The 12695-nt window shown below is 42.5% G+C and overlaps 1 protein-coding gene across 1 annotated transcript; it reads right to left on the reverse strand.

The window, feature by feature from the left end:
* Positions 1-902: 902 nt before the first annotated feature.
* On the reverse strand, positions 903-11662 carry LOC106585493 (protein FAM161A). Its single transcript, XM_014171765.3, has 7 exons — positions 11401-11662; positions 9617-9885; positions 8208-9440; positions 7724-7891; positions 7159-7258; positions 6789-6946; positions 903-1919 (listed from the first exon to the last, which is right to left on the reverse strand). The coding sequence occupies exons 1-7, from the start codon at positions 11557-11559 to the stop codon at positions 1469-1471; spliced, it is 2538 nt and encodes an 845-aa protein (XP_014027240.2). The 5' UTR covers positions 11560-11662; the 3' UTR covers positions 903-1468.
* Between the last annotated feature and the right edge of the window lie 1033 nt (positions 11663-12695).

Raw genomic sequence — 12695 nt, forward strand, 5'->3', positions numbered from 1 at the left:
GTATTTTAGTCTATGCCACACTGACATTGCTCATCCTAATATTTATATATTCCTTAATAATTCCATTATTTTACTTTCAGGTTTGTGTGTATCAAATCAAATTGTATTTGTTACATGCGCCAAATACAACAGGTTTACTTACAAGCCCTTAACCAACAATGCAGTTTTAAGAAAACTAAGTGTTATGTAAAAAATACATACAAAAAAAATAAAAAAAAATATTTAAAGAGCAGCAGTAAAATAACAATAGCGAGGCTATATACAGGGGGTACCGGTACAGAGTCAATGTTAGGTTAGTTGAGATAATTGAGGTAATATGTACATGTAGGTAGAGTTAAAGTGACTATGCATAGATAATAAACAGAGAGTAGCAGCAGTGTAAAAGAGGGGGTGGGGGGGACAATGCAAATAGTCTGGGTAGCCATTTGATTAGCTGTTGAGCAGTCTTATGGCTTGGGGGTAGAAGCTGTTAAGAAGCCTTTTGGACCTAGACTTGGCGCTCCAGGGGGGGGGAATGGCCTTTGTCGTGCCCTCTTGACTGTCTTGGTGTGTCTGGAGTACCATGAGTTTGTTGGTGATGTGGACACCAAAGTACTTGAAGCACTCAACCTGCTCCACTACAGCCCCGTTGATGAGAATGGGGGCATGCTCGGTCCTCTTTTTACTGTAGTCCACAGTTGATCACGTTGAGGGAGAGGTTGTCATCCTGGCACCACACGGCTAGGACTCTGACCTCCTCCCTATCGGCTGTCTCATCATCTCATAGTTTTTTATTTTATTTACATCGTTGTGTGTATTGTTGTGAACTGTTAGATATTAATGCACTGTTGGAGCTAGAAACACAAGCATTTCGCTACACCTGCAATAACATCTGCTAAACATGTGTATGTGACCAATAAAACGTGCTTCGATGATGATTTATTGCCAAATTGTCTTATGACAAGTACAGAAATATAAATATCCCATAATGTACATGAAATACATAACACCTTTATGTTCCCAAATGTTATGTATATATGCAATGAAAGTATGATCCTGAAATATATTGCAAATGTTAGGCTACACATATTAAGTCACAAATATTAAGTCACAAAACATTGACAAATAATTGTCTAAAGAAAATGTATCACAAACATCCAAAAATAAGTGGTCATAGTGTTGTATTTCCTGCATAGTAGGATATCACAAGACAAAGAGTACCCTAAACTGTTCAATGTGAAAATTTGTATAACCATAACCTACTACAATTGACTCTGGTCTACGTATCGCACTAAATTGTATTTGCCATTTTCTTTTAATAAACAGGAAATTAACATACATACATATACACACACACACATACAGATATCCTACCATACATTTAGCCTATTGTATAATAGAAGCATCTCTACCACTGTGTGTCAGTGTCGTAGACGTTTGCGCACAATGTAGTCCACCTACGTGTGAGAAAATGCACTCCTTTGACTTTTCAGTCATCCTCATCATTTTTCTTGTCTGCAATTGCTGTGTGTCCCCTATCACTCTCTGACTTCTGACTGTTTCGACTGTGCTGGCCGCTTCTATAGCTTGGGCTGCTCTCTGTACTCTTGGGCCTTTTGATGATGTGACTCCCTTCATTCTTTTCATCGTCCAGGGGCAAGTAATGCTCACTGGCATCTGAGTAATGGTCATCATCATCTGAGTAATGGTCATCTGAGTAATCGCAATCATCTGAATAACGCCCAATGTCCTCCCTCTCCCGACCTGCTTCGTCATGGCCTTCATCCTCATCTTCCTGTTTTTTGGATTTTAATTCATCTTTCTCAGCCTCCTGCTCTCCTTCCTGTTCTTGGTCAGCAAAGCTGTCTTCATAATTGTCTGGGTAGTCATCCTGGAAGACCGTGTTGTAAATAGCTGGTGTATCTGTCTCATCCTTTTCACTGAGAAAACAAAATAAAAAAATATAAACTCTTATACCATGGCATTGTTAAATACTCATTTCTGAATGGCTTGAAGTGCATTCTAGAGCGTGCATTATTTCAAAACACTAGGATTCAATATATTTAGTTAATTCTTACATGTTATGTTTGAGTTGCCTATGAAAGCAACATAAGTCGAACTGAAAACATTATTGCCATTGTTGAACTCGATTCTTATAATAGCAAGCTAAGTGTGTGTTCATAAATTCAATCTGGAGTGCCAGAGTGCGCTCTGGGCGTTTGTAACTTCGGAGCGTTGTCAGATTGTCCGTTAGTAAATTCAGAGTGCACAGTGGACGCTCTGGCCAAGGAGAAGCGTTGATCCGAGCGTTCTGACCTCACAACCGCACACTAGGGGTTCTGAGGGGGGGGGGAGCAGTGCCCCTGTGACAACAATTTTGGACCCCCTTTGTGGCCCCCCTAAATGTGGACTATGAAATAATTTTTACATAACTCATTTTTGCTATCGTTCTTTTTTTACATCCATTATTAGACAGTGGCAACGATGATGATTATGAACATGGTCTTTTGCCTGCTAATGCCTGCAATGCAGTGAATAAAACAATATGACAACAATAACGTCTAATGTAACTGGCCCCAGCTTGGCCCCCCCAGTTGAAATGGTCTAGAACCGCCACTGCAACCGCAGTCAAGCACCCAATCTAACTGCTAGCTACAAATGAGAAAACAACTCACTCAGACCATTTTACTTGCCCTAGCAGAGCTGGTTAGGCTGTTTTCATGTTATCCAGATCATTGGTGACTGTAACTGTACTGCTGGCAACAACTTAATTACGCCTTTTTGCCGATGTTTACTGACACCAGCCATACTCAACCGGTAGAGTGTTCGTACATTCATCAGTTATTCTGCGCCAAAACTGATGGTTTGGATAGCTAAACTAGCAAGTATGTTTGTTTCGTTACCAAGGCAACTACTGTAGCTATCTAGTACATTTGCTAGCTATTTCAGTGGATTTTGAACACATTTCTACCTGCAAATGAACACATTTCTAGCGGCAAATGTGAACATTATAGCCATGTATAAAAGGGATAATAAACTCTGGGCTCTATGCATTCTCTGCAAAATAATATACAACATCCATGTCCTTCATTATTTTCTACAGAGCGCATAGCCCTCATTGATTATCCCTTACACATCGCTCAACTACTTTGAAATAATATTTCTATTGATTATGAGTAACTTTACGACTGTGTTAAATATATTATGTATTACAGTGGGGGGAAAAAGTATTTGATCCCCTGCTGATTTTGTACGTTTGCCCACTGACAAAGAAAGGATCAGTCTATAATTTTAATGGTAGGTTTATTTGAACAGTGAGAGACAGAATAACAAAAAAAAAAAAAAACATGTCAAAAATGTTATAAATTGATTTGCATTTTAATGAGGGAAAAAAGTATTGACCCCCTCTCAATCAGAAAGATTTCTGGCTCCCAGGTGTCTTTTATACAGGTAACGAGCTGAGATTAGGAGCACACTCTTAAAGGGAGTGCTCCTAACTGCAGCTTGTTACCTGTATAAAAGACACCTGTCCACAGAAGCAATCAATCAATTAGATTCCAAACTCTCCACCATGGCCATGACCAAAGAGCTCTCCAAGGATGTCAGAGACAAGATTGTAGACCTACACAAGGCTGGAATGGGCTACAAGACCATCGCCAAGCAGCTTGGTGAGAAGGTGACAACAGTTGGTGCGATTATTCGCAAATGGAAGAAACACAAAAGAACTGTCAATATCCCTCGGCCTGGGGCTCCATGCAAGATCTCACCTCGTGGAGTTCCAATGATCATAAGAACTAGAGGTCGACTGATTATGATTTGTCAACGCCGATACCGATTATTGGAGGACCAAAAAAATCCGATGCCGATTAAGACAATTTTTTACATTTATTTATTTGCAATAATGACAATTACAACAATACTGAATGAACACTTATTTTAACTTAATATAATACATCAATAAAATCAATTTAGCCTCAAATAAATAAGGAAACAGGTTTAATTTGGTTTAAATAATGCAAAAACAAAGTGTTGGAGAAGAAAGTAAAAGTGCAATATGTGCCATGTAAAAAAGCTAACGTTTAATTTCCTTGCTCAGAACATGAGAACATATGAAGGCTGGTGGTTCCTTTTAACATGAGTCTTCAATATTCCCAGGTAAGAAGTTTTAGGTTGTAGTTATTATAGGAATTATAAGACTATTTCTCTCTATACGATTTGTATTTCATATACCTTTGACTATTGGATGTTCTTATAGGCACTTTAGTATTGCCAGTGTAACAGTATAGCTTCCGTCCCTCTCCTCGCTCCTACCTGGGATTGAACCAGGAACACATCGACAACAGCCACCCTCGAAGCAGCGTTACCCATGCAGAGCAAGGGGAACAACCACTCCAAGTCTCAGAGCGAGTGACGTTTGAAACGCTATTAGCGCGCACCCGCTAACTAGCTGGCCATTTCACATCAGTTACACCATCCTAATCTTGGGAGTTGATAGGCTTGAAGTCATAAACAGCGCAATGCATTGCGAAGGGCTGCTGGCAAAACGCACGGAAGTGCTGTTTTGAATGAATGCTTACGAGCCTGCTGGTTCCTACCACCGCTCAGTCAGACTGCTCTATCAAATCATAGACTTAATTATAACATAATAACACACAGAAATACGAGCCTTAGGTCATTAATATGGTCGAATCCGGAAACTATCATCTCGAAAACAAAACGTTTTTTCTTTCAGTGAAATACAGAACCATTCTGTATTATCTAACGGGTGGCATCCCTAAGTCTAAATATTCCTGTTACATTTCCCAACCTTCAATGTTATGTCATAATTACGTAAAATTCTGGCAAATTAGTTCGCAACGAGCCAGGCGGCCCAAACTGTTGCATATACCCTGACTCTGCGTGCAATGAACGCTAGAGATGTGACACAATTTCATGTTAGCAGGCAATATTAACTAAATATGCAGGTTTAAAAATATATACTTGTTTATTGATTTTAAAGAAAGGCATTGATGTTTATGGTTTGGTACATTGGTGCAACGACAGTGCTTTTTTCGCGAATGCGCTTGTTAAATCATCACCTGTTTGGTGAAGTAGGGTGTGATTCGATGACAAATTGACAGGCACCGCATCTTTTATAAGCAACATAAGACACGTTAGATGAACTAGTAATATCATCAACCATGTGTAGTTAACTAGTGATTATGTTAAGATTGATAGTTTTATATAAGATAAGTTTAATGCTAGCTAGCAACTTACCTTGGCTTCTTGCTGCCCTCACGTAACAGGTAGTCAGCCTGCCATGCAAGCTCCTCGTGGAGTGCAATGTAAGGCAGGTGGTTAGAGCGTTGGACTAGTAACCGGAAGGTTGCAAAAACGAATCCCTGAATCCCCCCTGAACAAGGCAGTTAACCCCTGTTCCTAGGCCGTCATTGAAAATAAGAATGTGTTCTTAATCTGACTTGCCTAGTTAAATAAAAGGTGTAAAAAAATAAAAATAATAATAACATATATTTTTTTTAAATCGGCAAATCGGTGGCCAAAAATACCGATTACCGATTGTTATGAAAACTTGAAATCGGCCCTAATTAATCGGCCATTCCGATTAATCGGTCGACCTCTAATAAGAACGGTGAGGAATCAGCCCAGAACTACACGGGAGGATCTTGTCAATGATCTCAAAGCAGCTGGGACCATAGTCACCAAGAAAACATTTGGTAACACACTACGCCGTGAAGGACTGAAATCCTGCAGCGCCCGCAAGGTCCCCCTGCCCGTCTGAAGTTTGCCAATGAACATCTGAATGATTCAGAGGACAACTGGGTGAAAGTGTTGTGGTCAGATGAGACCAAAATGGAGCTCTTTGGCATCAACTCAACTCGCCGTGTTTGGAGGCGGAGGAATGCTGCCTATGACCCCAAGAACACCATCTCCACTGTCAAACATGGAGGTGGAAACATTATGCTTTGGGGGTGTTTTTCTGCTAAGGGGACAGGACAACTTCACTGCATCAAAGGAACGATGGACGGGGCCATGTACCGTCAAATCTTGGGTGAGAACCTCCTCTCAGCCTGGGCATTGAAAATGGGTCGTGGATGGGTATTCCAGCATGACAATGACCCAAAACACACGGCCAAGGCAACAAAGGAGTGGCTCAAGAAGAAGCACATTAAGGTCCTGGAGTGGCCTAGCCGGTCTCCAGACCTTAATCCCATAGAAAATCTGTGGAGGGAGCTGAAGGTTCGAGTTGCCAAACGTCAGCCTCAAAACCTTAATGACTTGGAGAAGATCTGCAAAGAGGAGTGGGACAAAATCCCTCCTGAGATGTGTGCAAACCTGGTGGCCAACTACAAGAAACGTCTGACCTCTGTGATTGCCAACACGGGTTTTGCCACCAAGTACTAAGTCATGTTTTGCAGAGGGGTCAAATACTTATTTCCCTCATTAAAATGCAAATCATTTTATAACATTTTTGACATGCGTTTTTCAGGATTTTTTTTGTTGTTGTTCTGTCTCGTACTGTTCAAATAAACCTACTATTAAAATTATAGACCGATAATTTCTTTAAGTGAGCAAACGTACAAAATCAGCAGGGGATCAAATACTTTTTTCCCCCCACTGTATATGTCTATTCACTATCACCATCTGAGACTGTAATACTGTATACAAGAGCTAAGACCACAGCACAGGTGATGAAGTCGGCCTAAAACGCTTTTTTGGCAATGTGATACTGTATTGTCTTTGTAGAGGTTTTGACTAATGCAGTATGTTTACAAAATGTATAATTCAATGTCATTGAGCCAGAAGTCTACCTTTGTTTGGAGTCACTGGAGAAGGAGGTCCTGCATGCAGAGTCTTGGCCACCTGGCCACTGGGACTTGAGCACCTTGCCACTGACAAAGTCCTCACTCACTCCACAGCCTCGCAGGGTGTCTGTGTAGTGCTTCTCTGCAGCGTGTTTGGCATTCATCTGTCAACAGACAGAAGTGAAAAATAGCATACACCATGACCAGTGATGGGAAAACAGTCAGTCATACATTTATTATTCATGCAATATATATTTATTGTGTGAATGAGTGGTGTGAGGAGATGAGGAAAGGAAGCCACTTATAACTACTGAAATGCAACCCATGTCATTCCACGTGTGTGTGTGTGTGGGGGGGGGGGGCGTTTCAGGCTCACCTGTGCGACCTGCTCCAACAGCAGAGGCCTCCCCTTCACTCTCTCCTGGATCTCCCTCATCTCCTCCTTGTACTCCTTCCTGCGCTGAACGTCCTGCTTTCTGTTTGAAACACATAGACAACCTCTCACCCCTGTGATCCCACAACCCTCAGCCCTGAAATAACCCTCAACCCAGACCTATTCAACAAAAACATCACTTTTACAACCGCATATGATATGGAAATCATTCCTAAACAATTACTTGAAACTGAAATTGGGATAAGGAACAAAAGGGTATCCACACATTAGTATGTTTTTAATGTCTTATAAAAACAATGAAGAGATCCATCCATATTCTCCAAAATAATATACTACAAAAAGCGTCACAATTGAGACTATTGAGGCACTGTTCGGTTCAGTCTTTTTAATAGTGTTAAATTAACACTTTAGGTTTGCAATTCCACTCACAACTTCCATATGAAAATGTGCGGCGGGCTGTGGAGTGGGTGTTCGTACTGGTCTCAGGCAGGGTGAGTTTCTGGGTTGCTACAAGTATAATTGTAATGTTATGGGTTTCTATGGGTACCTGAACTGCTTGAGCTTGGACTGGTTGGTCTGAGAGAGGGGCACATGGGTGTCGTTGGCCTGGGCGCGCTTCGAAACCACCTTCGCAAGCTTCTTCTCTCTCTGCTTCTGTCTCTCACTCCATCTCGCTTCCTCTTCCTCCGCCTTCTTTCTCTGCTCAAGTACCTTTCTACTCAAGGAGACAAGGCAGTCATCGATGACAGGAAGGCATGGGTGGAGGAAGGACTTTGTCAAAAGGGTAAATGAAGGCCAATGACACTAGAAGTATGACTAGGAGGGTAATAATGTCAGAGGTTGGGCATTTGGTTGTTTTGGAGCTGGGAGTGTATAGGAAGTCCACAGGGGATAGGAAGTCCACAGGATTCAACAGACAAGATTTTCAACTTTCAGGGCGTAACTATTCCTAAAAAGAGCAACTAAATTCTGAAGCGCTCACTAGCTCGTCTAAAAAGGAGATGCCCCTTGCTATTCTATGTGGGTAGTACCTCACGGCCTCTTGCCGTTTTTTGCTGGCATCAGTGACTTTGGCAGGCAGCTGTTCCAGACTGCCTGAGAGGGAGGAGCAGAGGCTAGAGTTGTGTGAACGGACGTGCCCAGTTATGCTGATGTAAGGCCAGCGCTTGGCCCGCGGACTCAACTGCTCCTTCTCGATGTCGGCCAGGATGCGTTCGCGGTGAGAGGGGATCTGTGACGTCCGGAGCTGGAACGGCTCGCATGTCGTCAAAGGTTTCAAGTCGCGGCGGCTCTCCAGCTGCTTCTTGAACCTCCTGTAGCTGGCGTCGAAGTCGGGCACCTCCGTATTTATCTTTGGTCTATAAGAGGCACTGTTGTCATCCTCAGATCCAGCGGTGTCCCCCCTGGCTTCATCCTTGGCCCACTTCCTTTCGCTAAGGTGGCGTGCTAGCATGCTGGGTGGCATGGAGGCACTGTGGAGCAGCTCCTGGGCCCTCATCTGCATCTTGATGGCGCGGTACAGCTGCTCTTCCTTCAGTTGCTCGCCCGACGCCGCCTCGTACACCGCCTTGGGCACGGGCTTGGCCCTGAATGGTCGGACTCTCTCCTGGCTGTCTGGCTGGAGGTTGCGGAGCTGCTCCTCTCTCTGCTCCCTCTTGAGACGTTCGCGCTCCAGGAAACTGAAGGGCTGCTGGGTGGAGCACAGACGCTGCTGCTCCCGCATGGCCCGCCGTGCCTCGTCGCGTTCTTGGAGCTCCTCATACAGGGGCAGGCGCACGTGGGCGGGTACAGAGCTGGCACGGAACTTGCGCTGGCATTCTGTCAGCTCCTCCAGCTGCTTCCGTAGGGCCGTGTTCTCCAGCTCGATCTCTGACCGTGTCTTGACACCTTTCTGGTGCTTCTGGTTCTCCCGCAACGTCATGCGAAATGGCTTGGGGACGGTCACTCTGGGTTTCCAAGGCTCGTGTTCGACATCTTTTCGCCCTTGCTTCCGGTCCTTAACCTTGACGCCGTTCTTGTGGACCCCAATGAGGCTCTGGTGGGAGGATGTGGACGGGTGGCACTTGCGAGGCGACAGCTTAAAGTCCTGCCACATGTTCTTGATGTGCTCTTTGGGGGAGGACTGCAGACCCTTCTCCACATTGCTGTCGACAGTACCTTCCTCGTCAGATGTGTCCGACAGCCCAGAGCCCCTCCTCAGCTCCAGAGCAGAGTGGGCCTTCCTCAGACGCCTCACGGGCATGGGGCTGATCTTCAAGTACGATCTGGTGAGCGAACAAAATGTTTACACCATTCTAATATTAATTGACACGTTAGAAATGGTAGACGCTGAGTACAGTACACTCCAGGAGCAGAAATAATGTACCCTATCAACTTCAGCTTATTATCTTGGTGGTTAATCAAGAAAAACAACAAATTCCAAACAAGAGCAACAACACACCTGTGAGCCTGTGCCCCCTGCACATTTTCTGAGGGTGGTGTGCCTTTGAGCTCCAGCTTCTTGCGGTACATGCCCTCTAGCTCAGCCATGGTGCGGAGGTGGGCCCTCTTCAGCTCCTCCAGCTTACGATAGTACTCTTCGTTGGAGAAGTAGAACTCACGCAAGTCGATGTGATCCCCTGTCACTCGGAAGTCTTTGATAATCAGGGGGCTGCCCTTCCCGGGGACATCCCCATCACCGTACTCAGACCCCGAGTCGTCATACTGCAGCTGAGAAGTCAAAGAAATTCATGAGGAAAATTAAGCAAAAAACATTTACCTTGTGCACGGATTGTGGAGCATGTGTCTGGAATACATTCCATACAAATAATAAAAGTAGCCTACAAAGGACATTATTGGTCAAATGTAATATCGACTTTGTCTCAGACCTAACACCCGTGCCAATATATCCTCCAAACACCGGCTTCTCTGGCATTATCCCTTAAGTAAGCCATTGGAAGCAACGGGTATCTTGGATAGGATTATAGTTGCATGGAAGAAAGAGCCTTTCACCTGTATTTCTATGACTTTCAGATATTTCTTGAATGGGTGGCCCCATTTGTGTTAATATGCCAAATGTATGGAAGTGTATCATCATGTAAGAGTACTACTGATGACTGGACATATTGTGGATGGTTAAGGCATAGGCCTAATACAAAGTGTGTAGAGTAGAACATAATATGAGATGGCTACTTGAGGCCTAAGCTCATTATCCCCAGCTCTGTGGGTTTGGATGACCTATCCAATATGGTCACGCACAGAATGTGGGTGATAATGGAAGGAGTGTGTTCAACTTTCACACTAGCTGCTCTGCCCCCAACCATCTCCATCTTTTTTCTTGGGGTGATGAATGGATGAGATCAAATCATACATTTACAACTATTAAGAAAATATGTCTAAAGCTTGGACAAGCAATTCTAACTAGTATCCTACTGATTACAGTACAAGCCAGATAAAAATGAATGTACTTTCTAATTTATTTATTTTTTGAGATGCCCAGATGTTGGTAAGATCCGTGTCCAGTGAGGAAAAATAAATGGGATTTGAAATAATGTTGTCCAAAGGAAATGAAGCATTTAGGATTACTGGCACTGTGACGTCAGCGTAATCTAGTAAATGAGGGAAGCCAAAAATAGGCCAGTAACAAGTTATACAGGTTAAATCCTCTCCCACACAGGCAGGTTGACCTGAAAACAGTCAAATCTCTGTAGTAACATTTGAGAACAACATGGATTTATGAGAATTCACCGACATAAGTACATTCTTGACCTGAATTGTCCCAATCTTTAACATGAGTGACATTAAACATATGAATGAATGGATTCGCCACTTAATTTACATCACTATCCAGTATCATAGGATATACATTAGGCCTACTTACATCAACTTAGATGTTTGGTAGCAATGTATGATCAATATGTTCTATGACAAAGCCATCTAGCAGATCAATGAGGGAGGACAAAGAATTAGCCTATTATGGAATTTTGAATCATGAATGTAAAAAGAAAAAACATGTAAGGTTCCTATGTGCAACTGATTCCATTCCTCTCCAGATCAACATAAAGATTGAAGGTAATTTATAACGTTGATGGATTGGTTAGTGGAATGAATGGCATCTTGCCAAGTGTTGGATGGTGCTCCAGTCCTCTTTCAAATCTTATGCTGCATTTCAACCAATCATTTCAGAATATTTCTTGATTGCTTAGCTCAGCTTTCAAATACAAAACTCATCTGCCGATATCTTACCTCTTTTTCGTATTCTCGATTGTCAATATGACCAGCTGCTGACGAACATGGAAGGGCTCGCTGCCTTTCATACAACGCCAACGGAGCCTTGGTATGTGGGTCTACCGGCGTTTTCAAACAGGAGGTAACCAGGACGTTGGCGCGATGGGCATTCGCCATTGTTTCTCCTGTTCTTGCTTTCTTTGTCAAAGTTTAACGTAGTAGAGACGCTACAACTACTTGGCAAACGCTATCAAAAGAACAGCAGGTGCTCTCCAGAGCAACAGCGACGCGTCGTGTGGTTGTGAAGGAAATTACTAGCCGTTTCAGGAAGTAATTTTTTTTTTTAAACTGTTAAGGTGCACATTTATTAGCATTTAGAGCCTAACAGCTTTCTTGTTGGCAGAGTATTAAATGTTCTTAAAATATAGTTTAATTTCTTTTTGCGAGGTATGAAAATGTGGTGTTTTGTTTCTAAAATTACATTTGTGAATATGAAATTTGACCAAACGAATAATGAAATTAATTACATAAAATTGTTTCAACTTATTTCTATCGTAGGTAAAGAATCCAAGCAGTACATCTCTCCAAAATAGTATAAAATCTTCATAAATGTAATTTTCAATTATAATCAGTTCCATCTCTCCTCCCCTGAGAGGCTCGCTGAGGACCTCTGAGAAAGGGAAGTTATCTTAATGATCCCCTTTTCCTCCTCAGCTCTTCTGGTCTTAGCAAGATTACTACCATATTTTCTAAGGTATTTGGCCACTTCAAATTTAAAGAGCTCCCAGTTCTTGCGATAAGATTTTTCTAAACAAGCTCCTTCCCAAAAATGTGAGAGCAGACGTTTTTTGTTTTTTTTACCTCAAACTCAACTATAATAAGGAGCTATTTTGCTTCCAGTGGAATGCTCTACCAAGGTTAGTATCAGGGGTAAATATTTTGATATCAATGTAAATGGCCCTATGGTGTGTGAGGGGAGTAGTACAAATATTTGTAGTAACACACTCACTATCAATACATTTCGATATAAGGAAAAAATCTATTCTGAACTATCTGGAACCTGTTTTATTACTCCAAGTGAATGATCTGTTGGAAACCTCTCTCTCCATATATCTGTGAGATCAAACTTTTCCATAAAAAGTTTAAACCCAAATTCTAATTGGTTGGCCTACCTGGTGGCCATCTATCTGTTAAATGATCTATAGTGATATTAAAGTTCCCTCCTATCAATAATAACGAATTGGGAAATTTGGGTAACCAATGAAGCACTGTATATGTTTCTCTACAGATTCAAGCAACTCATCATTTCCAAA

This window comes from Salmo salar, chromosome 02, assembly GCF_965601325.2.
Source record: "Salmo salar chromosome 02, fSalSal1, whole genome shotgun sequence".
Classification (NCBI taxonomy): domain Eukaryota; kingdom Metazoa; phylum Chordata; class Actinopteri; order Salmoniformes; family Salmonidae; genus Salmo; species Salmo salar.

What these genes read in the sequence shown, in the direction of transcription:
- LOC106585493 (XM_014171765.3), bottom strand. Translation starts at nt 11,559, where the DNA reads ATGGCGAATGCCCATCGCGCCAACGTCCTGGTTACCTCCTGTTTGAAA. An exon ending in ATCGAGAATACGAAAAAGAG is followed by an intron (nt 9,886 to 11,400) that starts GTAAGATATCGG and finishes TTGACTTCTCAG; the next exon opens with CTGCAGTATGACGACTCGGG. An exon ending in TGTTGGAGCAGGTCGCACAG is followed by an intron (nt 6,947 to 7,158) that starts GTGAGCCTGAAA and finishes GTCTGTTGACAG; the next exon opens with ATGAATGCCAAACACGCTGC.